General features: G+C 45.7%; 1 protein-coding gene across 5 annotated transcripts in view; it reads left to right on the top strand.

Moving 5' to 3' along the window:
* Window positions 1-24,390, top strand: part of Irf2 (interferon regulatory factor 2) — a 112,759-nt gene that overhangs the window by 33,532 nt on the left and 54,837 nt on the right. For 4 of the 5 annotated variants that reach the window (XM_006970894.4, XM_006970895.4, XM_076553349.1 and 1 more), the window contains exon 2: window positions 23,081-23,173. In XM_006970894.4, the coding sequence (XP_006970956.1) occupies window positions 23,087-23,173 (87 nt within the window). In that variant the 5' untranslated portion in view covers window positions 23,081-23,086. Of the gene's footprint in view, window positions 1-19,997; window positions 20,062-23,080; window positions 23,174-24,390 lie in introns of those variants that run through there. The other variant, XM_076553352.1, reaches the window with a different exon arrangement.

Genomic DNA, 24,390 nt, shown 5'->3' with positions numbered 1-24,390 from the left:
TTATTCCCTTTGGTCATCATGATGCTTGATGTTACTACCGTCATGGTCCTTACACACCCACTGGGGATACTTTGCAAGATTCCCAGTGAGTACTTGCAGCTGTGGATAGTACTGTAGATAGAGATAGATGCAGACTACTTTTTTCTGTGCATGCCTACCTCTGAAGTTTAATTATGAGTTAGGCAGACTGGGATATCAAGCATGAGGGCCAGAGAGATGGCAGTTAGGAGTGCTTGCTGCTCTTCCAGAAGGCTCTAGTTTGGTTCCAGCATCTTACAGCCACCTGTAGCTCCAACTCCAGGGCATCTGACGCACTCTTCTGGCCTTTGAAAGTTACCTGTAATCATGTGCACATATCCTTCTACACACACACACACACACACACACACACACACACACACACACACTCTACAAAAAGAGATAAAGAACATCAATAATAAGATAGAACCGTTCCAACAATATAACACAATAACTTACTTTAAATTTTTTGAATTGTTGAGTTTTGGAACTTCCATTGAATATTTTCAGACAGTGGTTGACCTCCAGTAATTGAAACCATAGAAATATGATAGAAATAGAATAGATAAGGGAGGCTACTGGAGTAAGTTACTGGTTATTTATTTTAAAATATTTATTAACCTTTGGCTTTTGCTATACTCTATCCAAGGCCTGAGAACACAATGATAAAAAAGAATTGGTTTTGTTCATGGAGATTTCTTAACTAATAGGGCACACAGATTCGGGGGGCTTTATTTGGGGAGGTTGAGAAATCTTGCTTAGGGAGAAATTTTAAAGCTAAATCAGAAAACTGAGTAAGTCAGTGTGTTAGTTACCTCTTTGGAGGGTGGGATGGGGCAGGCGGCACTAGGTTGTCCTCCCTGGCCAAGAACTCACTGTGTAGACCAGGTTGACCTTGAACTCACAGAGATCCACCTGCCTCTGTCTCTAGTGCTGGGATTAGAGACGTGCACCTCCACACACCCTCTTGGTTACCTTTTTATTGCTGTGACCTGGTTTCTGGCAGGAAACAAGGGAGGGAAGGTTTATTTTGACTGACCTTTGACCATACAGTCCATTGAGACTAAAGGGGATGGTGGTGGAGATGGCTGTCTGCTGTAGCCCTAGGAGAAAGAGGCTGCCGACTCATATCTGAATGGATCAGCAAGCACTGAGGAGACAGGAGCTGGAGCTGGGCTACAAACCACAAGGTCTGCCCAATAGCAATGTCCTTCCTCCAGCTAAGTGCTCCCTCCTCAGTGTTCCAAAGAAGGACCCCCCTCCCCCCCCCCCCCCCCCCCGCCCCAACCTTCCAAAACATCACTGCGAGTCAGAAACTGAGTATTCAAACATGGCAGCCAATGTGGGACCTGTCACTTTCTCAAACTGTAGTGGCAAGTGAAGGAGGACGTACTTGAGGCTGAGGGACAGCAGGTGAAGGAAGAGGTCTTGGGGAGACACTCCCTGCCCCCCCAACAGTTTGGGGAGCAAGGCCAGTCTAGAACAGGGGCTGGAAGGGAGTCAATGAATGCGTGTGACATCAGCAGGCTTTCAGCAGAGCGACAAGATCTTACTTGTGTTTTTAGACAGTGTTCTGGCTGCAGGGCCAGTGCAGCGGCAGGGCTGTGGGCGGCGCAGGGCAGGCGGGATGGCTGTTTGGTACAGTCTTTGTAGAAGGAAGCAATTGTTCTTGGAGCCGCTGGCTTGGCTTTCCATGCTCACAGAGTCTCAGCTGTTCCCCCCTGGACAATAGTTATATGTGCTCTGCTTGGTACTCCAAGGTCAGCCCAGTGACGGCAATGTCCAGCCTGGCTGGGACAAGCAGAGCTGAAGGCTCATTCAGGCTTCCTTCTGCAAATGAGGAAAAGTTGCAAATGAGAAACAGTGAAGCCCTGACTCATGGTGGGACTCTGTGGAGCCAAGTTACCCGAAAGGCTGCGGGAGTGGGAATTGTCGTCGTCGTGCTCGAAAATGAACCGATGCTGAGAAGGACAACTTTAGGGGCTGCTGGAAGACGGAGAGCTTTTAGGAAATTGCCTGCTGAGTCTGGGTGGTGTGGGAGCTTCTAAGATATGCAATCTGTGGCTGCCTAGGAAGGGATGCCCCTGATGTTTTTCTTTGCTACCAAAGTAACCTATGGGAGGTGAGACAGTACTCCTGGGAAATCAATGGCATTTTAAAAATGTAAAAAGCTGCCCTTAAATGTTAGTATAGGAATTTCACCGGAGGTATGTCTTTGGTGTCTAAATTCGAGAGACTCTAAGCAAGCAGGCAACCTCCTTGGTCATCTTTTAAATTTTCTGTACACCCTAACAGTTTAAGTGAATTATGAGCCGGGCCTGCCCATCTCTCCCAGGAAATGAAGCTCAGAGGTTCATTGATGAGATAATTGTGGCTTCGTTGGGTTGCCCCTGCATGCAGGCAGGACGGATGGGCAATGGTGTATGTGTTTAGTGTCTCGGTGCGTGGATTAGGAAGACTGGTCAGGAGCTTAGCTGAAGAGACTTCACAAAGAGGCTTTTCTAGGGTTTGTTATATTTGCAGAAATTTGTTTCCCCCCTGTCTTGTAAATTATTTACATATTTTGCTGTTGTCTTCTCTGCCAAGTCCTTTCCTTTTGAACTAATTTCAGACTTAGACTGAAGTTACAAGAATAGCAGCACAAAGAATCCTTTTTTTCCACCCCCCACTCCCAGAACCCCGAGAGAGTTACTTCCTAACTCTGATGTCCTTTCTCTCCCGAATACATGAGTCTCTTTCCTACGTTAAAGACACTCTTCACCACAGTGTGACCACCAGAACCAGGAAATGCATGGGTGCATTGGTACCATTAATCCACAGACCCATTCAGGTTTGCCAGATGTCTCAATAATGGCCTTTGTGCCTGATCCCGGGGGCCTGGCATTGCATTCAGGAATCCTTCCTTTTTAATCTGTCCTCAGCTTGCATGGACTTGACACTTTTGACAATTACAGGCCATTAGCCTATAGAGTATCTGCCAGTCTGGCCTCATTGGGTATTTCCTCCTGCTGTTGTTCAGGCCATGTACTTTTAAATACCATCCTTACAGGTTTGATGCCCTCATCTACCATTCTCGTGGGTTATATACGACTCTGATCTGTCCCTTTACTGATGATATCCTTTCATCACTCGGGTAAGGGGTTATTAGCCTTTTCTGTCGTAAAGTTACCTTCCCCTTTGTAGTAAAAATATTTTATAAGAGGTACTTTAGGACTATGGCGATGCCCCATTTATCAGCCCATCTTTCTTCTCCTCCTCCTTCATTTTTACATTTACTTATTTATTTTGGCATGTGTGAGTTGGGAGTACACGTTAGGATGGGTGTGTGGAACTCGCCGTAGTCAATTCTGTTTTGCTACCGTGTGTGTGTGTGTGTGTGTGTGTGTGTGTGTGTGTGTGTGTGTGTGTGTGTGTGTTCCAGGGATTGAACTCGGGCTGTCAGGCTTGGCAGCCTGTGCCTTTACCCACTGAGCCGTCCCACCGGCTCTGTTTTTTGCTCCTTGAGACAGGATCTCATGATATAGCCTAGGGTGGCCTCGGAATCACTGTGTAGCTTTTGCAGGCCTCGAACTGGTGACAATGCTCCTGCCTCGGGCTCCCAGGTGCTGGGTGTACATACAGCTGTACCAACATGCCCTGCTTTTCACTGACGCCTCTTAATTGAAGAATTACTGCTTTGCTAGATACCAAATGTTAATCCCCGGTTCCCATTGTTCTCCTATGTTCGTTGATTGACATTCTACTTCATGGAAAAGCTGGCTCCATGTTTACTTATTCAAGGATCCTTACATTCTTCTTATTACTGACTTGATGTTCAAATTCTGATTTGGCCAGTGCAGACCCTTTAAGCTGGAATTGGCTGCTTTTTTTTTCTTTTTCAATATGTTCTGTTTTCCTTTGAAAGCTTTCCTATTTTCTTGTCCCCAAATAAGTAAGGAAACATTGTGCTTAAGTCTTGTCTTTTGTGTTCCCTGGCCTAGCCTTGGAATCGGCCATTGCTCTAAGCATCTCGGGCTCTGGTTAGTGGAGTAGTCAGAGACTAAGATTGGAGCTGGTGGTGCATTTATTGACGCACCCTTGACATGTGTCTTAGGGTTTGTATGGCTGTGAAGAGACACCACGACCATGGCAACTCTTAAGGAAAACATTTAATTGAGGGGGTTCGCTCCCAGTTTCAGAGGTTCAGTTCATTATCCTCATGGTGGGGAGCATGGTGGTGTGCAGGCAGATGTGGTGCTGGAGGAGTAGCCGAGAGTCCTGCATCTTATCTTGCAGGCAGCAGGAAGTCAAGTGAGACACTGGGCAGTATCCTGAGCTTAGGAAACTTCAAAGTCCACCCCCACAGTGACACACTTCCTCCAACAAGGCCACATCTCCTAGTAGTGCCACTCCCTATGAAATTATGGGGGCCAATTACAGTCAGACTACCACAATGTGTTGGTTGTTTATCCCAGACCCTCTGAGAGGACAGGGGTAGAGAATACATATATGCATGCACATACATGTATGTTTATAATAATATATATGCATACATACTAACACATACACGTGCTTTTCACACCTACATTTATTTCTGTATTTTAATATGTGAAAAAAAAAAAAACCATGAATCCAAATCAGTTCTCTCACTACTGCCCAGTGCCTTCTGTGATTCTAGCCTTCTGACTGGGTAACTTCCTTCCACTTATTCTGACTGAGTTCTGTACTCACCCAGTTGCCTGCACATAATGCTGTCAGGCTCCATGGTTGCCTGGCTGCAGTCCGGATGTGTTCCTTGTCCCCTGCACAGGGCTGCCGCCTCCTATGGAGGAGCCTGTCATCTGTCTCCCAGCTGCCGTCCCCTCTCTCCCTGCGTCTGCCCTCACCGCCCCCCATGGCCGTCCTTCTTCCACAGGCAAGGATGCCACTGCTGCCTCTTCCCTGGTGAAGCTCACCCCATGCCAGTGCCCACACTCAGCACTCGGGCCTTCTCTCCTTTCGTGTGCCCGTGGCCGCAGACTGGCACTGAAAGCAGCGGAAATGGAACCTCTCGTAGTTCTGAAAGCCAGAAGTCGGAAGTCAAGGTGTTGGCCAAGCTGCTTCCTTCTGGAGACCCAGGGGAGAAGCTGCTGGGCACCTTCCTAGTGTCTGGTGGTTGCTGGCAGGTCTTGATTCTCTGGCTTGTAGATAGATGGATTGCACGTGTCTCTCTCTCTCTCTCTCTCTCTCTCTCTCTCTCTCTCTCTCTCTCTCTCTCTCTCTCTCTCTGTGTCTGTCTGTCTGTCTGTCTGTCTCTTTCTCTGCATTTTGAGTGTGTTCCTGTCAGTGCCCAGACGTCATCTACATTGAAAGACATTGGTCATATGGGACTTGAAAAATGAGCCTGTTGGGGCTCAGTCTACACGACTTCACATGTAATTAAGGGAGCCTGAATATACCACCCCAGATACACTTCTTTGCTATTTTTCAAGCTGATGAGTCTGAGAAACTCAGGCACAGGAGTGGGTCTGGGAAGCTATGATTTTGTAAAAAAACAATCTGAAGCATACATTTAAAAGAAAATGTGCATTAGAGAGAGTGTTAGGGTCAGAGAGGGTTACCATGACCACTTTTATTACCCAGGACTATATCTGGCCAACACATTTCATACATATATAACCACAACCCCTCAGAAAGGCCCACATGCTTTTGTAGCTCAGGATGTTGCTTACACTTCAATCATCTGCTTCTTTTGGAGTCTCACATTCAATGGGATGCCTGTGTGTGTGTGGTTTAGATGGGCTTTAGACACAGTTTTTCTCTTGATAACCTGCCTCATGCCATCTTAATTTGCAGCCCAGCTAACGAGTCTAGAAACCCACCCTTTCCCTCCCGTGGTAGGCTCACTTGAATCTGGGATGGCCTCCTATTAATGTGAGCATATCTGCAGAGACTCCCCCTTTTTCCCATGATGTCCCATTCCCAGTATTGGGTGGATGAGAATGTTGGGCTGGGGGGCTTGTGGGAGGGTGATTCAAGCTAGTGTATCTGCTTACTCTGCCCTGCTGAGTGGACATTTGGACTAAGTCATTTGCATGAGATGCGGAGGAGGGAGGAGGAAGGAAGGCAGGGAGGTGGAATCTCCTTCAGGTGTGTTGGGTAATATTGCTCCATTATTCCTACTTCTCATCTGAAGTTCAGGCCTTCTGGGATCAGAAGAGTCTTAGGAAAACCAGGACTTAGAGTGAGCATAGGCTAGCACCCGTGTTGAGGGCATCGGGTTCCAGCCATCCGGAGATTATAACCTTCACTCTGTTCAGGAAATGTTTATACCTTCTATGCTGGCCACTTTAGTGTTGGGGTATGAACCCATCCCCGAGCTGCCCAGTTTGAAGCCAGACAACTGACCCTTGGTGCAGGTTTCAGGCCAAGTGTTGTGTGTCCTGAATCCCACAAGTGCCATTTAGCTGGAGCACTTGGGATGGGTCAGCTGTGACTGTCACTAACTCAGTAGAAGATGGCTTTGTGGTCGTGGTCCACACTGCCTGTGGGGAAGCCTACTGTGGCACACAGTCCCCAGCAGTTTGTGTATGACTCTTTTTTTTTTTAAGATGTATCTATTTATTATGTATACAGTGTTCTGTGTGCAATGTGTCCTTGCAGGCCAGAAGAGGGCACCAGATCTCATCACAGATGGTTGTGAGCCACCATGTGGTTGCTGGGAATTGAACTCAGGACCTCTGGAAGAACAGTCAGTGCTCTTAACCACTGAGCCATCTCTCCAGGCCCATGCATGACTCTTAATTACCTTGATGGCTGAAAAAGCTGCTGCTTCCTCCACTCCTTCTTTTCACTATAATGTTTTGAGCATCCTCATACAAATTATGCCTTTGTATTCCTAACCTTTCATTATTGGACTCTACCAAGTTTTATTTAAACGTTTTCCTACAATCTAGATATTTTAGTCCACTTAAATGCTTCAAAATCATAAACAGTACTCCTTAAACATTTTATTTATTTATTTTACTTTTTCAGAGCTGAGGACAGAACCCAGGGCCTTGTACTATCTAGGCAAGTGCTGTACTACTGAGCTACATCCCCAGTCTCTCCTTAAACATCTTTAGCTATAAACTCTGTATCCTCAGAAATGAATGATTATTAACTAAATGCTATTGGTCAGGGGCTAGGCTAGGAATTTGGTCATCGAAAGCCGAGGAAGTTGCATTTTCAGGGGAGAGAATGAAAGCATGAGGACCTTGGGCTCTGCTGCCCTCTGCATCTGGTTCTTGAAGCAGTGCCCAAGAAAGTGCTTGCAGTTGACAGCACCCCGCCCCTCCCCACTACCTACCACCCAACAGCTTCTAAGTCGTGGCGAGCGTAGGAGAGAGTAGAGGGTCTCTGAGTTTTATAGTGGAAGGCTGGTTTCTCATTTAAGACAGAAGATCCCAATTCTTATTTCAGATAAAATATAGTGATAAAGAGATGCCTGAGTTACAGACTCACTCGGCACACTGTGAGCCACACAGGAGCTAAGGAGGTCTTCCCTGGTACCCGTTTTGACGTTGGGTATCTGGGATGTCTTGGAGGCATGGTGGCTAAGACACCTCATCCTGCATCCTGCTTTGAGGCCTCTTTCTTACTCCATGATAAGTAAAGACAGTGCTGGGACCTATGGAGGTCATAGTGACTCATTAAGATATTCCATGTTTGAGGCTAGAGAAATGGATCAGTGGTCAAGAGTGCCTTTAGAACAATTCTGAGGACCAGGATTTGTATCTCAGCACCCACCTAACAAAACTGTGCACACTTGTAACCCCAGCTCCAAGTGGGATGGAGACATGAGGACCTTGGGATCTTCCTGACTTCTAGCCTAGCAAGAAGACATGAGCCCCAGGTCAAGGAGAGACTTTATTTTAAAGAACTAGGCAGAGATTGAGGACACCTGGCACCTTCTTCTGGCCTCTGTGTGTGCACACAAGTACATGCATCTGCATACTTGCGCACACATGGATCCATAAAGTAATAATAATCATTTAAAAATCGGGTTGAACGTTGGGGCTGGGGATGTGGGTCAGCGGCTGGTAGAGTACTTGATGCATGAAGCAACTGGGCACGGTGGCACACTTTTGCAATGCTACTGTTCAAAGGGTAGAGGTGGGCGGATCAGTTTAAAGCCACCTCCAACTATATAGCAGGAAGCTCTTCTTCAACATCAACAACAACAAAACCCAGCAAAGTTCCAGGTTGCTGAGTGTTGCATAATCCCAAGGAGACTGAGCCAGGAGGATCAGGAGCTTGAGACTAGTCTGAGCTACATGGTAACATAATGAGACCCTTTCTCAAAGCTAAAATCCATGTTGTCAAATTAATTAGCTGTGAGCCGGACAAGATGGCTTGACATTAGCACCCAAGTATTTTGTAGTGTTATCAAATTAGGAAGTCCCATGGTAACAGTTGGGACTCTGCTGGCCCTAATACAACTTTCTTGAAAGGGGAGGTTCAAATCTTCCCCCCCTGAAAGCCAAGGGAAGTAATTTGGTATTGAGAAGTACAGGCCAGTCAAAGTGCGGAGATACTTAAGTGGTTGGAGTGGTCCTCAGGCTGGGGAACTGGCCACTCTTAGAACATCTTCATCATTTTGGAGTGGGAGGCAACGTGGCCTCCCAGCTTCCTGTTGTTTCTGGTCCTAGAGACCAGCAGGAGGTGGAGTTGGGCAGAGAGGGAAGGGGCCGAGTCCTGTAGTGGCTTTCAACACAGTTAGTAAGTGTAAATGTGGAATTAACATTGGGTGGTGGAACATTAGACTCCCGTAGGATGTGTGCTCCTAAAACAGCTCTCAGGTTAATCAGAAACAGGCCAGGCAGGGTGGGGCACATGCTCCTGGTCCTCAGCTTTCAAGTCCTTTTGAGGACCTGGAAGCATGTGTACTGGCCGGATGACCCTGCTTTAGGAGGCAAGCTCCCGCGAGGCAATTAGAGAAGGTACCCAAGTGATGCAGTGGGAAAACCCCGCTCTGGTCCCTTCCTCTCCCTGTTTCTTAAAGAAAGGAGGGAGGAGAAAGGCCAGAGAGAAGGAAGGGTGCTTTTTCTCTTAGAACCCAGGGAGTGGAGGAATATTGTTTCCCTTGGGCAAGCTACAGAAGTAAAGCTGTGGTTGGTCAGGATGTATAGTCACTTCCGCAATTCCTAGTTTTCAGGAAGGCACCAAGAGGGGGCTGGGTAAAGGAAGTTGGAAGATGGCTTCCCCATTCAGTAGACTCAGCCCCTGGAGCTGGCAGTGGGTTTGTCGTGCTGTGTTCCCCAGCCCCATCCATGACCCCTGCCGCACAGGTTCCCAAGTGTGGAGGTGGGTGAGATGGCAAGACCCAGCCCTGTGGGCCCAAGGTTGGCCTGCAAGTGTGTGTGTTCTTTACCCAAAGGACCAATACATAAGGGTCTAAGATGGCTGCTGAAGCCCCAGCTTCCGTGATCAGCGGCTCTGTAACCTTGGACGCCTTAGTTAGCCTTAAGTGCCTGGTTCTTCGTCTGTAAATTAGAAGTCACCGCAGCACCTTCATGCTTGGGGGTGAACTGAGCCAATGCTCTTAACGCCTATCATTTGCACAGCACCATTAAGCACTTGGGCCGGGTAGCTATTGTTAATATCCTTCTGCCCAGTGTGGGGAGATGCTGGACCTGACAGCTGGTGCTGTTTGCAGGAGCTTGCAGGTCTAGACCTTGATCATTTAGTTAGTTACACTCAACGTCCTCCGCTTACTAATAGATTGTGTTCTAAGCTTGTAGAATGTGAGTCAGGTTTTTTTGAAAGCTAAGTTTCACATTATAGTACAGTTTCAGTGTCACATGGCTAACCTGCCTCTCCTGGCGCTTCCACAGGAGTGACCAGTGCAGTTACTTTGTTTACACTAGGCATCTGATGGGGGACCATGACCGGGGGAGGTTAGATGTGGCCTGGAAACTGTCTTTCCTTCTTTGGTGACAACTGGCTCTTTAGACCGAGGATTTTGTAGAGGTAAGAACTTCTGGCTGGCTTGTACTGTTTCTTTGGTCTTTCAGCTTTCACCCCAATATCTGACTCCAGGTTTGTTGTTAATAAGGACGTTTAGCAAATCGTGTTACATTGTCTCACTTATGCCTGCCATATTTGAGGTGTTAGGTGGCCATAAGTGTCTAGCTGCTACCCTGTTGGATCCTGTAAATAGAGTAAGTTGATTGTTGCAGGAGTCTGCTGGGTAGTCATACGTATTTACACGTACAGCAATGTCAGCGCAGGCTTCCAGCTCCAGGGGGACCTTTGCCTTCATGGTTGGAAGCACAGAAAAATGAAACAGACTGGAGGACAATGTTAGCAGGTGTTAAGTAATGGTTAGAGGTTGAGTTATGAGTGTAAAGGAAGGGGGATGTTTGAGTCCTAAGTTGTGGGGTAGACATTGTAGAAGAGATGGCATTTGAAAATCTGCAGAGGGCTGGTTGAGTGTTTCCTGACTGGACCTTTCCCAGAGCTCCAGCCTCATGCGTCTAACTGACCATCCCACATTGTTTTGACTGTCCCAAGGAGATCTCAAACTCATAGGCCAGAAATCAATCTTAGCCGGTCTTCAAGCCACACTGGATTGCAGAAGCTGAGTGGCAATGATTGCCACCTTGTCTGAGAACAGCTGGAAAGTCGTGGAAGGTTTTCTGAACGTGAGAGTGACCGCGGCAGACTTGTTTCTGAGACTGCCAAGTAGACCGTGGTGACAGACTGAAGGCAGAATGGCCACCGTAGGATTGCTGGGTAGCACGGGCGAGGAAGGCAGTATTGGTAACCAGGCTGCGCTGGTGAAGATGGAGAGGGCATGGTCATAGGGCAGGCCCATGGAAGCAGACTGCTAGGCATGGCATTATGTGGGAGGGCAAGGGACGTGGCAATGGGTGAGGCCAAGTACAAAGGGGTGAGTCAGAAGTAAAAAGAGGTTCTCCATGAGTGTGCTTGACCTGGGCTCCTTAACCTCGCCTGGCTTGGAGCTGCCCTTCAAGCCCAGAGGGACTTCTCAGCACACACTTGAGCGTGAGAATTGCAAGTTACATGCATCTTTGAGGCTGACTCCCTGGCTAAAGACTTGTTCTTGTGAGGATGCAGTGAGACCCACTCTCTGGGATGACCACCATGTCAGCTCACATACCCCAAACTGGCCATATGTAAGTGTCTTTGAGCACACATATGGAGACCCCCAAGGCACTTTTTGCTGTGTTTAGTTTATGGTGGTGATGCATTAGTGCCCATTATGGCCAGAAGCGAAGTCAAACCACATTGGGTACCAGAGTAGTCTGTGCCCAGAGATAATGTCTTTTTTTTTTTTTTGTTAAATTGCTATGGTAGCTTAATATCTTCCAAAAGGACCCAGGACTCACCTCATCAGAAAATATCAAACTATCATCTGTACGATTCTCAGCGTGGGAAGCATGTTTTGTGATAAAGGCATTTTGGCATTTTAATTTCCCATGCATTTGTTTTCCATTAGTAATGAACTCCATCCACCATCAGCCTCCCCTTGTCCCATGACTCATTTGGAGATGTTTGTTAAACATCAGGGATGCGGAAGGCCATTGGATTAATGGACACTAAGTGGCAGTGATTCCCCCGCTTAGTGGCATATCAAAATTACTCCAGGATAATGAAAGCGATTCCTGTTCCTAAGCCCCAGAGAGTCTTATTGGAGCGGAGCTAGGGAGTTTTCTTTCAAAGTTCACCAGGTAATAATACCACACAGCAGTTTTAGAGACTGGGATAAATGCAAAACAGAGAAGGTAACTATAGCTCAGGATGCTCTGAGGTGGCCACTTACCTAGTAATAGTATGGATGGTTGAATTGCTTTTAACTTTATGGAGAAAACAATGGACTAGAAACTTATTCTTCGTGTGTGTGTGTGTGTGTGTGTGTGTGTGTGTGTGTGTGCGCGCGCGCACATATGTGCATGCGCTTGCACACAAGGTGTGGGTAACTGTGTACCTCTGTGTATATGTATATGGAGTTCAGAGTTTGTCATTGGCTATCTTCCTTATCTATTTCATTTTTTGAAATAAGATCCCCCACTGAACTTAGAGCTGGTTCACCTAGATTGGCTGGCTAGCACCCTCCAGGGAGCCTTCTGTCTTTGCCTCCCAGTTCAGGAATTACAGATGTATTCCGTTACGCCTGGCTTTTTACATGGATTCTGGGAACCAGGTCTTCATGCTTTTGTGGCAAGCATTTTGCTGAGTCATCTCCTCAGCTTAAAACTCGTTCTTTTTATTTAGTTTATGTGCATCTGTGTGTGCTTGAGTGTATGTATATGCACCACATGTATGCAGTGTCTACAGAGGCCAAAGGAAAGCATCAGAGCCCTTGGACCTAGAGTTACAGATGGCCATGAGTTTCTCCTTGTGGGGGCTGAGAGCTGAACCCAGGTCTTCTGGAAGAGTAACAACTGATTTTAACTACTGAGCCATTTCTCTACACCCCCCTGAAATGTATTCTTTGATGAATTGGACATATATCCTTTTTAAAGTTTCATAAAACAGTGAATTATGAAATAAAGATGAAGTTTAACCAAACCTTGAAAAATCAGCCTTATATTGGTGTAGATAGCGTTAGGCTTCCCCCACTTTGTCCGGCACTCCATGGAAATGTCAAAACATCTCTCTGGTTCCATGACCCACAGTTGTTGACTTACTTCTCCAGTGTCCCACCAGAATATGTAGAGCTACATACAAATAGCACAGACCGAGAAGTAGGAAACATAGCCGAGTGTGAGGGTCCCAGAACCCTTCACATATCATATCATACTGTCTTGGCTCTGAACGTGATCTTTTTATGCAAGCAAATGCCAGTAAGCACTTGTTGATTCATTTCTAACTCCCAGTAGCCCATAGGTTACTGAGGATGGATTTATTTCTTCTTGTCTCCCTGGATCCCTCTTTTGCCTCCTGTTTCTTGCCAGTATTCTCTCTCCCTGTCTGCACACACCACACACACACACACACACACACACACACACACACACTCTAAATGTTCAGTCTAAATGTAATTCTTTTTCAACTTTATCAACCATAGTATTAGTATCAAATGCTACCATCTATACTATAGCATAGTATTGGTATCATAGCACCATCTATGATACAAGCACATGATATCTCTACAAGTACATCTAAGATACAAAGCAGAAGGAAATTTCTTACAATTATATTGACTCTAATTTGTAGTGCCTGCTTATATTTTCTATTTTATACTTCAGTACATTAAAATTAGATTAAACTTGATGTTTATAAACCAAGAATACCAACCTTAATACAAACAAACAAACAACAACAAAACCCCAAAAGAGACCGCATAGTGCCCCAGTGGGCTATTGCCGGATGTGAGAACACCATGGGTTCTGGAGTGGCCGATGGAGGCAGAGAGACTTGGGTTTGAACCTGACCCCCTCCACTTCTCTAAGGTCGGGTTAAGTAAGTGGCTTCATTCCCTGGGCTCCAGGCTGGCGGCGGGACATTGCACGCAGGTGGCTTGCTGGAAGGCTGAATGATTGAAAATCATGGCGACGTCCATTGTTCATCTTCAGCTCCCTCCCAGTGCGTGTACTTCTGAAGTTCTTACTGTTGCCGAGAAGCGCACAACAGTCAGTGTGAGGAGTACAGAACATCACAGAAGAAATGAACTCTTAAGAAGTGGGGACAGCTTATTGCATGCTAAGGAAGAATTACTACTGCAGGTTACTCTCATGGTCCTTTAACTGTACCATGGGTTTTTTTTTTCCCCTTCCATTCCTAGAGGGAACATCTCCCCCTCTTTCCTGGTCCTCCTCTCCCCTCAACCCTACTCTTCCTCCCTTTTAATTTTTCTTTTTAACTTATTACCACCTTTTGGGATGGGGTACCCTTTTAGCTACTTTCACTCATCTCTAAAAGGTAGGTAATGAGACCTAATGATTAAGGCTCTTCTGTGTGTGACTGAAGGTCAACATTGAGTATCTAGGACTTGTTTCTCCTATGGGAGATGACCCAGGAGCTTCACCTGTGATGGTGCACGGGTCAGTTTCTCTGTCCCCATCAGCCCCCCCCGCCCGCGCCACCCCCAGTGCTGCTTTGACCCACTTTTATCTAACTCATCTTGTCTGTTGAACTCTCTCCTCGCCCGGGCATTTCCGCCCATCCCATATGCTCTCCCTCCGTCATAATACTTTCCTTGGAAATCCAATTAATAGTGATTTATGTATTCCTTATGAACTAGTTAACTTAGTTGGCAATTAATCACAGGCGAATCTCTGGTCTCCGCTGCATCGTTTTATTATGATAATTACAGAATTATTAGTTGGCTTTATATGATTTATGTCTCACATCCTCAGCTAATTTATGAGTTCCCAGAGGGTAGTGGTCACATCTTACATGTCTTGGGACCCTCCCACCCGCTGCAGCACTGAGCACAGTTTCCTGTCATGCCATGTTTTAAGATCTATTGAGGGTGACTGGAGACCCAGACAGCATGTGCCTGTAGACAGGAGTGCCCAGTAGCGAGCGCCGTGAGAGAAGCTTTTCCACCAATGAAATTAGATTTACGGCGGCTCTTGTTAGGAGAGCAGAAAATCCTGGAGGTTGGGAAGAGGGCTGGGGAGACATAGCTCTGTGAGGAGGGCTGGTAGGTTCCAAGAGCCCTCACAGGCACTTTTGAAAACTGGTGTAGCTGCGAGAGAATTAGGGCAGGCCATGGCTGTCGTCATCTTCTGGGACACAGACTCAAACTTCGCTCTGTCCTTAGTAATTTACTTCCTGTCAGTTTTCATTACATCTGGCTTTTACCTGTCCTGATGGACTCGTACTGTAGTGAGCTGATAAACTGTATAGAAAGTTCTGGAAGGTAACAGTTGTGTGCTTTCAAATTTTAGTCTAATCTCTCTCTCTCTCTCTCTCTCTCTCTCTCTCTCTCTCTCTCTCTCTCTCCTCTCTCTCTCTCTCTCTCTCTCTCTCTCTCTCTCTCTCTCTCTCTCTCTCTCTCTCTCTCTCTCTCTCTCTCTCTCTGTTTTGAGCCAGGGTCTCACTGTGCAATCCATGCTCACTTTGAACTTAACGCCCCTGCCTGAGAGCTTCCTGAGAGCTGGGGTTATAGGACACTCCACCATGTTTAGTCTGTGGTGGAAGTCTGTATGTTTTTGTCTGAGTAAAAATGCCTTGATTTCATCTTTATTCTTGAGGGAAATATTGTCTGGGCATAAAAATCCACAAAGCAGTGTTTTCCTTTAATACTTTTTCTTCAAAATTAACTTTGCACTCTGTGTGTGTGTTTGTGTGAGCGTGCGTGTGCACCCAATCACAGTGTGAAGGTCAGAATACAGCCTGAAGGAGCTGGTTCCTTGCTTTCATCATGGTGTGGTGGGGACTGAACTCAAGTCATCTGGCTTGGTGGCCCATGACTGTCTGCTAAACCAAGCCGGTCCAAGATTTTCCTCAAAGGCCTTCTGTCTTTCATGGTTTCTGTGGAGCAGGGACTTATAGAGCATTTAGGTCTGGGATGTTTTGTAACTTTTTTTTTTTTTTAAGGTAATGAGTCTTTTGCCCTCTAGTGGGTTTTTACATTTTTTTTCTCTGTTTTTGGTTTAGGTGTGGTTTTTATTTGTGTCTGCCCATTTAGGGCTTTCAGTGACATTTTAATCTGTGATTAGAAAAGGTCTGGTCATGGCCTCCTCAAGAACTGTTTCTGCCTCACTCTTTTTCCTTTCTTTACAGACTTTCAAATTGCTCATATTTTAAACTCTACAGTGTTTTCTCTGTGGAGCTTATGGTCTTCTTCTTACATGTTTTAATCTGTATATTTTTTCAGTTTCATTCTGTATTTTTGCTTCGACCTGTTTTTGAGGTTCACATACCCCCCCCCCCCAACCCCAGGTATAAAAGCTATTTTGGGGCCCATCCATTGAGTTCTTCATTTTAATGACATCCATTAATTCTCTAATTTAAAAATTTAAAATAGTGTCTCTGACAAAAAGTCCCTACTTTTGTCTTTTATTTCTTAAACATATTAGGCATCACTGTTTTTAAAACTATCTCAGGGCTGGGAGTGGTGGTTCAGGCTTTCAGTCAGATTTTGGGAGGCAGAGACAGGTGGATCTCTGTGAGTTTGAGGCCAACCTGGTCTACATAGTGAAAACCTGTCTAAGATAAATGCCTGAAGACATTTAGTCTGTGTCTTTGTATAACATTGTATCTGTTTAAGACCTGTGTCTGTATCCTATGGGTCTGTTTCTATTGTTCATTATTTCTCTTGATTTTCTGTTTGTTGCTGTTTATTCTTATATTTCTAGCTATAGTGACTGAATGCTGTTGACTGCATATGAAGATCTCCGGAGATAATGGCTAACTCTTGGATAATGTTACTTTCCTCAATATAAGATTTACATTTCCTTTTTGGAAGCTCCAGTCTAGTTTAATTTGATTAGAAGTTGAGATGATTCACACTGGGTTTCCATCTTTACTTGGTGTATTTCCACTTAGGTCAGTTTATGTGTGTGTGTGTGTGTGTGTGTGTGTGTGTGTGTGTGTGTGTGTGTGTGTATTCGGACAGGTGTGCATGTGTGTCTGTGTGCATGGGGAAACCTCATGCCAACATCACATCTCTTTGCCGATTGCTCTCCCTTTTATTTTTTGAGATACAGTCCCTCGTTGGAGCTTATCAATTCTGCTCGACTAGCTGGCCAGCAAGCAAGCCCCAAAGATCCTTCTGTCTCCATTTCCCCCAAAACTAGCTTTATAGATGTGTGCTGCCACATCCAGCTCTTTATCTACGTATACCGTTTCTTTTTATGTCAGCAATAGGGATCCAACTGAGGTCTTCATGTTTGTACAGCAAGTAATTTCCTGTCTGAACCATTTTCTGAGTCCATCCATTTATTCTTATTGATTTACTTTCATTTGTTTTATTTTATTTTCAAGTGTGTGTGTGTGTGTGTGTGTGTATACATGTGAGTGTAGGTGCCCTCAGAGTCTAGAGGCATCGGATCCTTCTGGAGCTGGAGTTACAGGTGGTTGTAAGCCACTAACTTGGGTGCTGGGAAACAAGCCTTGGTCTTAAAAAAAAAAAAAAAAAAAAAAGCAGCAAGTGCTCTTAACTGCTAAGCTATCTCTCCATTCCCATGGGTTTATTAGTTAGAGAGCTTGGCAAGGCTCCAGGGCCTTCTTTTCCTGGTTGAGTGTTGATCTTCAGTGGTCATCTTAATCACTTGAATGTGCCCCAAATTCTGGTCAGCTTCTGAGCCTCCTAACCACCTCCCAGGAGTCAGCACTACCCCTAGGGTGTTTAGACAACTCTAGAAGAACAGAACGTCAACATGATGGAAATTGTATTTTAGGCAGATGCATGTACTCGTGGCATATAAGAAAGAGAAACCGGCCGGGCATTGGTGGCACACGCCTTTAATCCCATCACTCGGGAGGCAGAGCCAGGCAGATCTCTGTGAGTTCGAGGCCAGCCTGGGCTACCAAGTGAGCTCCAGGAAAGGCGCAAAGCTACACAGAGAAACCCTGTCTCGAAAAACCAAAAAAAAAAAAAAAAAAAAAAAAAAACAAAGAAAGAAAGAAAGAGAAACCGGAGAAGGAAATATCAGAATAATAAAGAGGCCATCCTAATAAAGGGCTTTCTAGAATAACAGGTAGAACCTGGGCCTCCCCCATCACATAGACTTGATGAGATCTCAGCTTCCCTAGCAGTTTGCCTTTCAGCAGTTCTCCAACCAACTCCTCTATAGGGGTCCTAAACAAGTCCCCATCTCCTAGGGCTGCATAGTTACATAACAAAACTCCACAAAACCTTAGTGTTGATACCCAGTCCATCAGAAGATAATAGCAATAGCAGTCATGGGTAGTATTACTATCCCAAGAACCAAATCTCAGTTATTTAGATGGAAATTAATAAACATAGTTGATGATAGCTCTAATCAGGACCAGGACATTGTCAGCTCCGTGGTATATTAATCACTGCATGGCTTTATGCAGTGGCCTCGACACCACGGACAACCATACGGTGGCTCTATCTTATCGTGGGTTTTGCATCCTGTGGTTTCTATTGCCTTGGGTCAACTGTGTTCTGAAGCCATTAAGTGTAAAATTTCATAAAATTCCATAAACAAGCATGAAGTTTAACATCACACACTGTTCTGAGTGGTGTAATGCAACCTCATGCCTTTGGCTGTATCCCACCTGAGCAGTAAGCCGTCCTGTGTCCGTGTTGTTTGCCACTTATCATTAGATCCATCAGCTGGCACAGTATTGTGTTGTCTACATTCAGGTAACTCTTATTTTACCTAAGGTGGCCTCACGGGGCGAGAGTAGCGAGGTTAGTTATCAGTGAGGTTGCCGAAAAGAAACCATAAGTAGTTTCTTCGTATTCAAAGGTCAGAGCCCGTGCCGTGGTCTTCATGTGGTCACAGGACAACTTTGTGGAGTCGGTTCTCTCTTTCTGCTTTCGTGTGCTTCCCTCCCCCCCCCCCCAGACTGAGCCAACTCTGGTTGGTTGGAGAAATTTAGCTTTGCTTTTTTTTTTTTTGTTCCTTTTTTTTGGGTAGATAATTATAAAAGCAAGGATAATGTCATCACTTTTTTAGAGGTAGCTATTATAGATACTAGGGCACTTCTGTCTGAATGTAGGGCTCAGTGAATCCTCAAGGGACAGAGCAATTCGAACAAAGCCAAGACACTTTCTCCTTCAGCCATGGTGTGTGATAATCTTAGTGCAGACGTTGTATGCAATGGGAGAGAAACAATGGAAATAAATACAGAAAACTCCTAAATGTTTTTACATGTTTATTCACACGTCTTAGCTTATTTTGTGCTCCTGAAACAAAACGCCCGAGAATGTGTCTTTATGACTGAAGATTAGCGCTAAGCTCGATGTTCTGGAGGTTCGGGAGCGTGGAGGTGGTGGGGACTTCTGGCAGCTGACATCACAGGGAGCGTTTGGAATTAAGGTTGAGGGGAAGGTGCAAGGCTTGCCTAGGAAAGCTCTCCTGTATTCGTGATTGATTCTTATTTTATGTGTGTGGGTGTTAGCCTGCATGTGTGTCTAGGCGCCACATGAATGCGGCGCCTGTAGAGGCCAGAAGAAGGGATCGGCTTCCTTGGAACTGGAATTACAGACTGTTGTGAGCTACCATGTGGGTTCTATGAACCAAACTCTGGTGCTGGTAACCACTGAGCCCTTTCCCCGGCTCGTTCACATCACTGATTCAGGAACAAATCCTGTCCCAGGGACCTGACCTGTGCCAGAGCTAGCATTGATCTGCTCGTGACACTAGAGGCACCATAACCTAATGACCTAGCGGTAGCCTCTACCGCTTGAAGTTCCACCGACTCACCCTACCACACTAGGAACCAAGTCTCTAGCGTATGAACCTTTGAGGGACAAACCAAACAACTAGTATTTTGGCTAGGGAAGAGGTAAACTTTGAATTCTGGCTGAACTGAATCCCTGTTAGGGATGGGCTGATGGACAGATGAAGCAGTAAAGCCTGGCGATTAGATGAATGGAAAAGATCTGCCGCCAGAAAGACCAGACATTGTAGGATGCCACAGAATATCCAGGCAATTCATATGGGACAATTAAAGGGCATCTGGATCTTGGCTTCTCAGAGCATGGTCCAGGGACCTAAGAGCTTATTAGTTTTCTCTCTGGCATTAGGGGATGTTGCACAATGGCCTTCCAGTGCCAGCTGCTGTTGACTGCTGTCTGGTTTCTGGTCCTTCTCCTTCTTCGTCTTTATGTTTTCTTCTTTCTTAGCGTTGCCATAGCACAGACCGTGTGGCTTAAAGCTATAGCAGTGTATTCACCAGAGTTCCACCATGAGTCAAAAACCAAGGTGTTTGCAGGGCCGTGCTTCCTCTGAAGGCTGGGAGAGAGGCTCCATCCTTGTTCCATCTAGATGCTAGGAGCCTTGGGCATTAGTTGGAGTGGGGGAAGATTCCCCTGGTCTCTGTTGCTGTTTCATGTGACTGTCTTCTCTCCATGTCTAGGCCCACAGTTTCTTCTTGGTGTGTGTCTTTGTTCTAGTGAGACTCTGCTCAGGACATTTTCACCAGTAGGTAAATATATAGCCTTGATGACTTAAGATGCCTTGTTTAATACACACTGTTGATTAATACTGAATTTACACAGAGCGAGGTGGCATACACCTTTAATCCCGGCACCCAGGAGGAAGAGGCATGCAGATCTCTGTGAGTTTGAGGTCAGTCTGGTTTACATATCGAATTCCAGGATAGTTGGGACTACCTAAAAAGACCCTGTCTCAAAAATAAACAACAGCAGCAACAACAAAATGAACTCACAGCCAAGCATATATAACTCTGATATGACTCATGCCTGAGTCTGAGTAAGCTTGTCTGAATACATGTATTTTTCCCCATAAGGTACAACATAGTCTCGTGTGTGTGTGTGTGTGTGTGTGTGTGTGTGTGTGTGTGTGTACTTAGAAACACAACACAGTACTTCAGCACTACTTTGAGGGCATTTTAAATGATTAAGTGAACAACAAAAACCACAGAGATATTGAAAATGTCATACGCAGTAGACTGTGGAAAGGACTCTGTTTGCCGTAAAAGACAGGCAGCAAGAACACACCGTGTTGCTTTGTTGACCTCAGCTGGCTGCATTCTTACGAGGCATCTTGCATTTTATACCTTGGCCCAAATCTGTAATGACCATGGAAAGCCCTGTAAGGGGGGATTTTGCAGTTACAAATACATTTTTTAGTAAGATAATTCCCAGGTACAGAACTTGCGTCAGCTCTCCGAATAGGTTATGTATGCATTAACATGGAAGGAACCATACCGTGCTGATTTTGCAAAGGAAGCAGGGGCTACTCAGGTGTGTCTCTCGGACTGCCCTGTCACCGAGTTTAGGCATGCCAGCAGCACCTCTCATAGATTGTCACCTCAGAAGTGGAATCTGTTTCTGTCTGCTAACTACTTCTGTAACTGTCCCTAATGTTGTTACACTGCCCCGCTTCATGTCTTGAGGTCTTCTTCTGTGGGGAGATTTGAGTAGGTTGTGGTCACCACTCTGCAGAGCACACAGCAGTGTGTGTAACTTTTCCCAGTGTTTTCAGAACTCTTTGGTAACTCTGTACACCTATACACAAAGCCCGACAGGTTTCTAATCCCCTTCTTGACTGAGTCCTGAATCCTGCAAGAATCAAGATGTCAGGGAATGTTTTATCATACCCAACTCCCAGACTTTCATTTTCAATCCAAGATCCTTGAATGGATAGATGATGAATGAGTCAGTCAGTGAATGAATGCATGAAGGGAACACTTTGAGATTCATGAAAAGCAGCTGTATTGGTGACTGCTTATCATCATCACATGTCCTTTTGTAAGTTCCCTAAGGTTCCTATTACTGTTTCAAAGAGTGGCCACCTGGAGCCTGCAGATGTTACACAAGGCCGCTGTTCCATAGCGGCTTTGCCTGGCTTGCTTAGAACTTGCCTGGTCCTTGTGTTGAACATTTACTGTGGAAAGCCAAGGCAGAACTTGGCTTCACAGGATTATACATTTCACTCGAAGGAGTGAAGTTCATCCTCTCAAAGAGCTCACAATTTGCATGGTGAGCGGGGCTGTGCACAGCTGAAAAGTTTATAGGCATAAGAGATGAGATGAGAGCTGAGACTCAAACAGCTGCTCTAAAGCAGTGTCTGCTCCTCAGATAACCAGAGGGCGATCTGTGAGAGGTGGAGGAGTTGGAAGAGGAAGGGTCGCTTCAGGCTGGAGTGATCTGCAATGACTTTTCAGAGAAGAGGTGTAGAGCTTAGGTCTTGGAAGACAGATAAAGATTGACAGGGCCAAAGAGGAAGGGAGAGCTTGGTGTGAGCAAGAAGCACAGTGGTCTTGAGCCTTGGGAGGGGAACAGAGAAAAGGTGGGGGGATCCCATGTACAAAGGTGAGACCCTTGCAGATTCACATAATGGTGCTTGTTCTCTTGGCCCTAGCTGGGGACAGAGCATAGGGGAGGGCTTGGCATGATGGAAGAGAGAATAATGAGGCATGAATCATCGTGATCCACATTCATCTGCATAGACTCCTCAGTTCATTGTAGAGGAAAAGAGATAGAGGACTGTAATGTCACATTGCCCGGGACGTCTTGTAGAGGGGAAGCCTGAGTCAATGTCACCTTGCTTTTCAGGGACCAGACTGAACGTAAATGTACAGACCTAAGTATCCTGAGGATGTAGGGTGCAGAGTTGGAAGCGACTTTATTAGTGATTCCACAGTAGCTGTGTTTGGGTGGCAAAAGGAAAGACTGCCGTGGAAGGAGTCTGGTGGGGGCGGACAGAGGCGTTGTGTGGTCTTCTGCTGGAGGAAAGATAGTCCAGCCATGCAAGTGATTTTCAAAGGGAGCGTGAGCAAAGGGAAAAGGCATGTCGCTGAGTCAGAGCAGGGAGGCGGGTCCTGAAGGAAAACGCTGCATGGAGTGACTAAGAGATGGCACTAGAGTTGACGTAGGAGCCAAGATGAGGACAGGGCAAGGTGCTGGTGAGCATAAAGTGAGTCTAGAGGGAATGACTGGTCGGTAACAAACCTTCCATGAAACCAAATCAACCAGTGCTTTAGTACCAGTATTCAGAGGTCCAATTATGTATATACCCTACATCCTCCAAGGAATGCACTGGTTACCAGAGTTTGCCTCAGAACTGTTTGCCTGGCATTCGCTTGGCATTCGGAAGGTAAAACTTTGGTCCTTGAATGTCTGATAGGTTGACAGTTTATGCTATAAACCCAGCTTAGAGAGGATGGGGGTGGGTAAAGATTGGCTGGAGACAAAGTCACTAAGAGGCACTGGGCCTCCAGTTAGTTGGGTGTGTCCCATGTCCGTAAAAACTTTCTTCAGCCGAGAGTCAGTATAGAGAATGTCAGGTCTGGTCCATATTCCCACCATTGAGAGAACAGGATAGGCCAAAGAGCAGGTGGCAGGAGAGCTGGATGTACCCAACTCCCCTCTAGGAAGAGGAGCCTAGGAAAGGGTCAGGCCAAGGGTGTAGAACTTTGTGATGCAGATAAGACGGTCAGTCACAGGAATACCAAATGCTGTGCTTCTCTTCTGCCACAGAGTACCATGCCGGTGGAAAGGATGCGGATGCGCCCATGGCTGGAGGAACAGATAAATTCAAATACAATACCAGGGCTAAAGTGGCTGAACAAGGTGGGTATGTTGGGGGTGTGTGTATGTGAGTATGTGCGTTGTGGGGGCAATGTGAGACAGAGAGAGGGGGAGGAAAGAAGAGAAAAGGGAAGGGAAGGGGAGGGAAGGGAAGAGAAGAGGACATTTCCTGTTGAAAGTGTGCCCACTGGACCACCAAATAAAGTTGTGTTCAAAATCTTATGCTCATTCATACAGGGAACACCCAGCTAACAATGATCACAAAACATGAATTTTTCATGTCAAAAAGGTCTTGGTCACATTTCTGAAATAAAGTGGGGAACAGAGAAAGGGTGGATTTAGGTGACGAGGAACGATGGGATCTGGGTCATGAACACGTGAGCCATGAAGGAGGATACAAAGCTAATTGTTTTTTAACGGTCATTGATTTATCTTTTTTTGTTGTGATGGATAAGTACATAAAAGTACAATGGATAGGGGAAGTATAAAATGCGGCGTGGAGCCCCACAGCTTCAGTATGAATGTTCTCACTGTTCACAAGTTCATGAGACGTTGTAGACTTTGGAGCTGGCTCATCTCCCACCATGATACTTTTCTCTTGCAAGTTCTTTATAGTAAAAAAAAGTTTTCATTTTTTTTAAGTCTTTTTTCCCCTGTCTTCTTCTCAGACTGTCACCTCAACCCGAGGACCAGTTGTAGCGTTTGGTTTTCAGGTGACTTTGTAAAGCTCTTCTTGTGGCTTCTCCATGGACCCTCGCCCTTCCAGCCCTTCCTCAGATCCTGACTCTGCTGCTTCAACTTCTCTAGCACTAAAGGATACAGGGCTTCATGTGGTGTTTGGTTTTGTCTGAGTGGAGGATCTTAGCCTTTACACGTTTCTTTATTTCAGGAGCTTTTGCTTTTGTCTCTTAAAAATGCTTAAAAAAAAGTGCTATTGTGCTGGGTGTGGCATTGCTTACTTTTAATTCCAGAACTTGGGAGGCAGAGGCAGGCAGCTGAGGATCTCTGTGAGTTTGAGGCCAGTCTGGTGATAGAGTAAGTTCTTGGCCAGTCTGGATACAGCAAGACCTAGTCTCAGAAAACAAACACAGAAGTACTGTTATTGCATGAAACCTTGCTTGTATGCCCACTTACCCTAAAAAACTCATTGTTAATTGCTTACATTTCCCCAAATTCTCTCTCTCACACACACACACACACACACACACTTTGTTAACTGCATCACTCTCAATTTAACTGATCTAGCTATTAGGGGTGAA

The sequence above is a fragment of the Peromyscus maniculatus genome, chromosome 17 (genome assembly GCF_049852395.1).
Source record: "Peromyscus maniculatus bairdii isolate BWxNUB_F1_BW_parent chromosome 17, HU_Pman_BW_mat_3.1, whole genome shotgun sequence".
Taxonomy (NCBI): domain Eukaryota; kingdom Metazoa; phylum Chordata; class Mammalia; order Rodentia; family Cricetidae; genus Peromyscus; species Peromyscus maniculatus.
The sequence above is the reverse complement of the archived record's forward strand: the minus strand, read 5'-3'. Positions and strand labels throughout refer to the sequence as shown.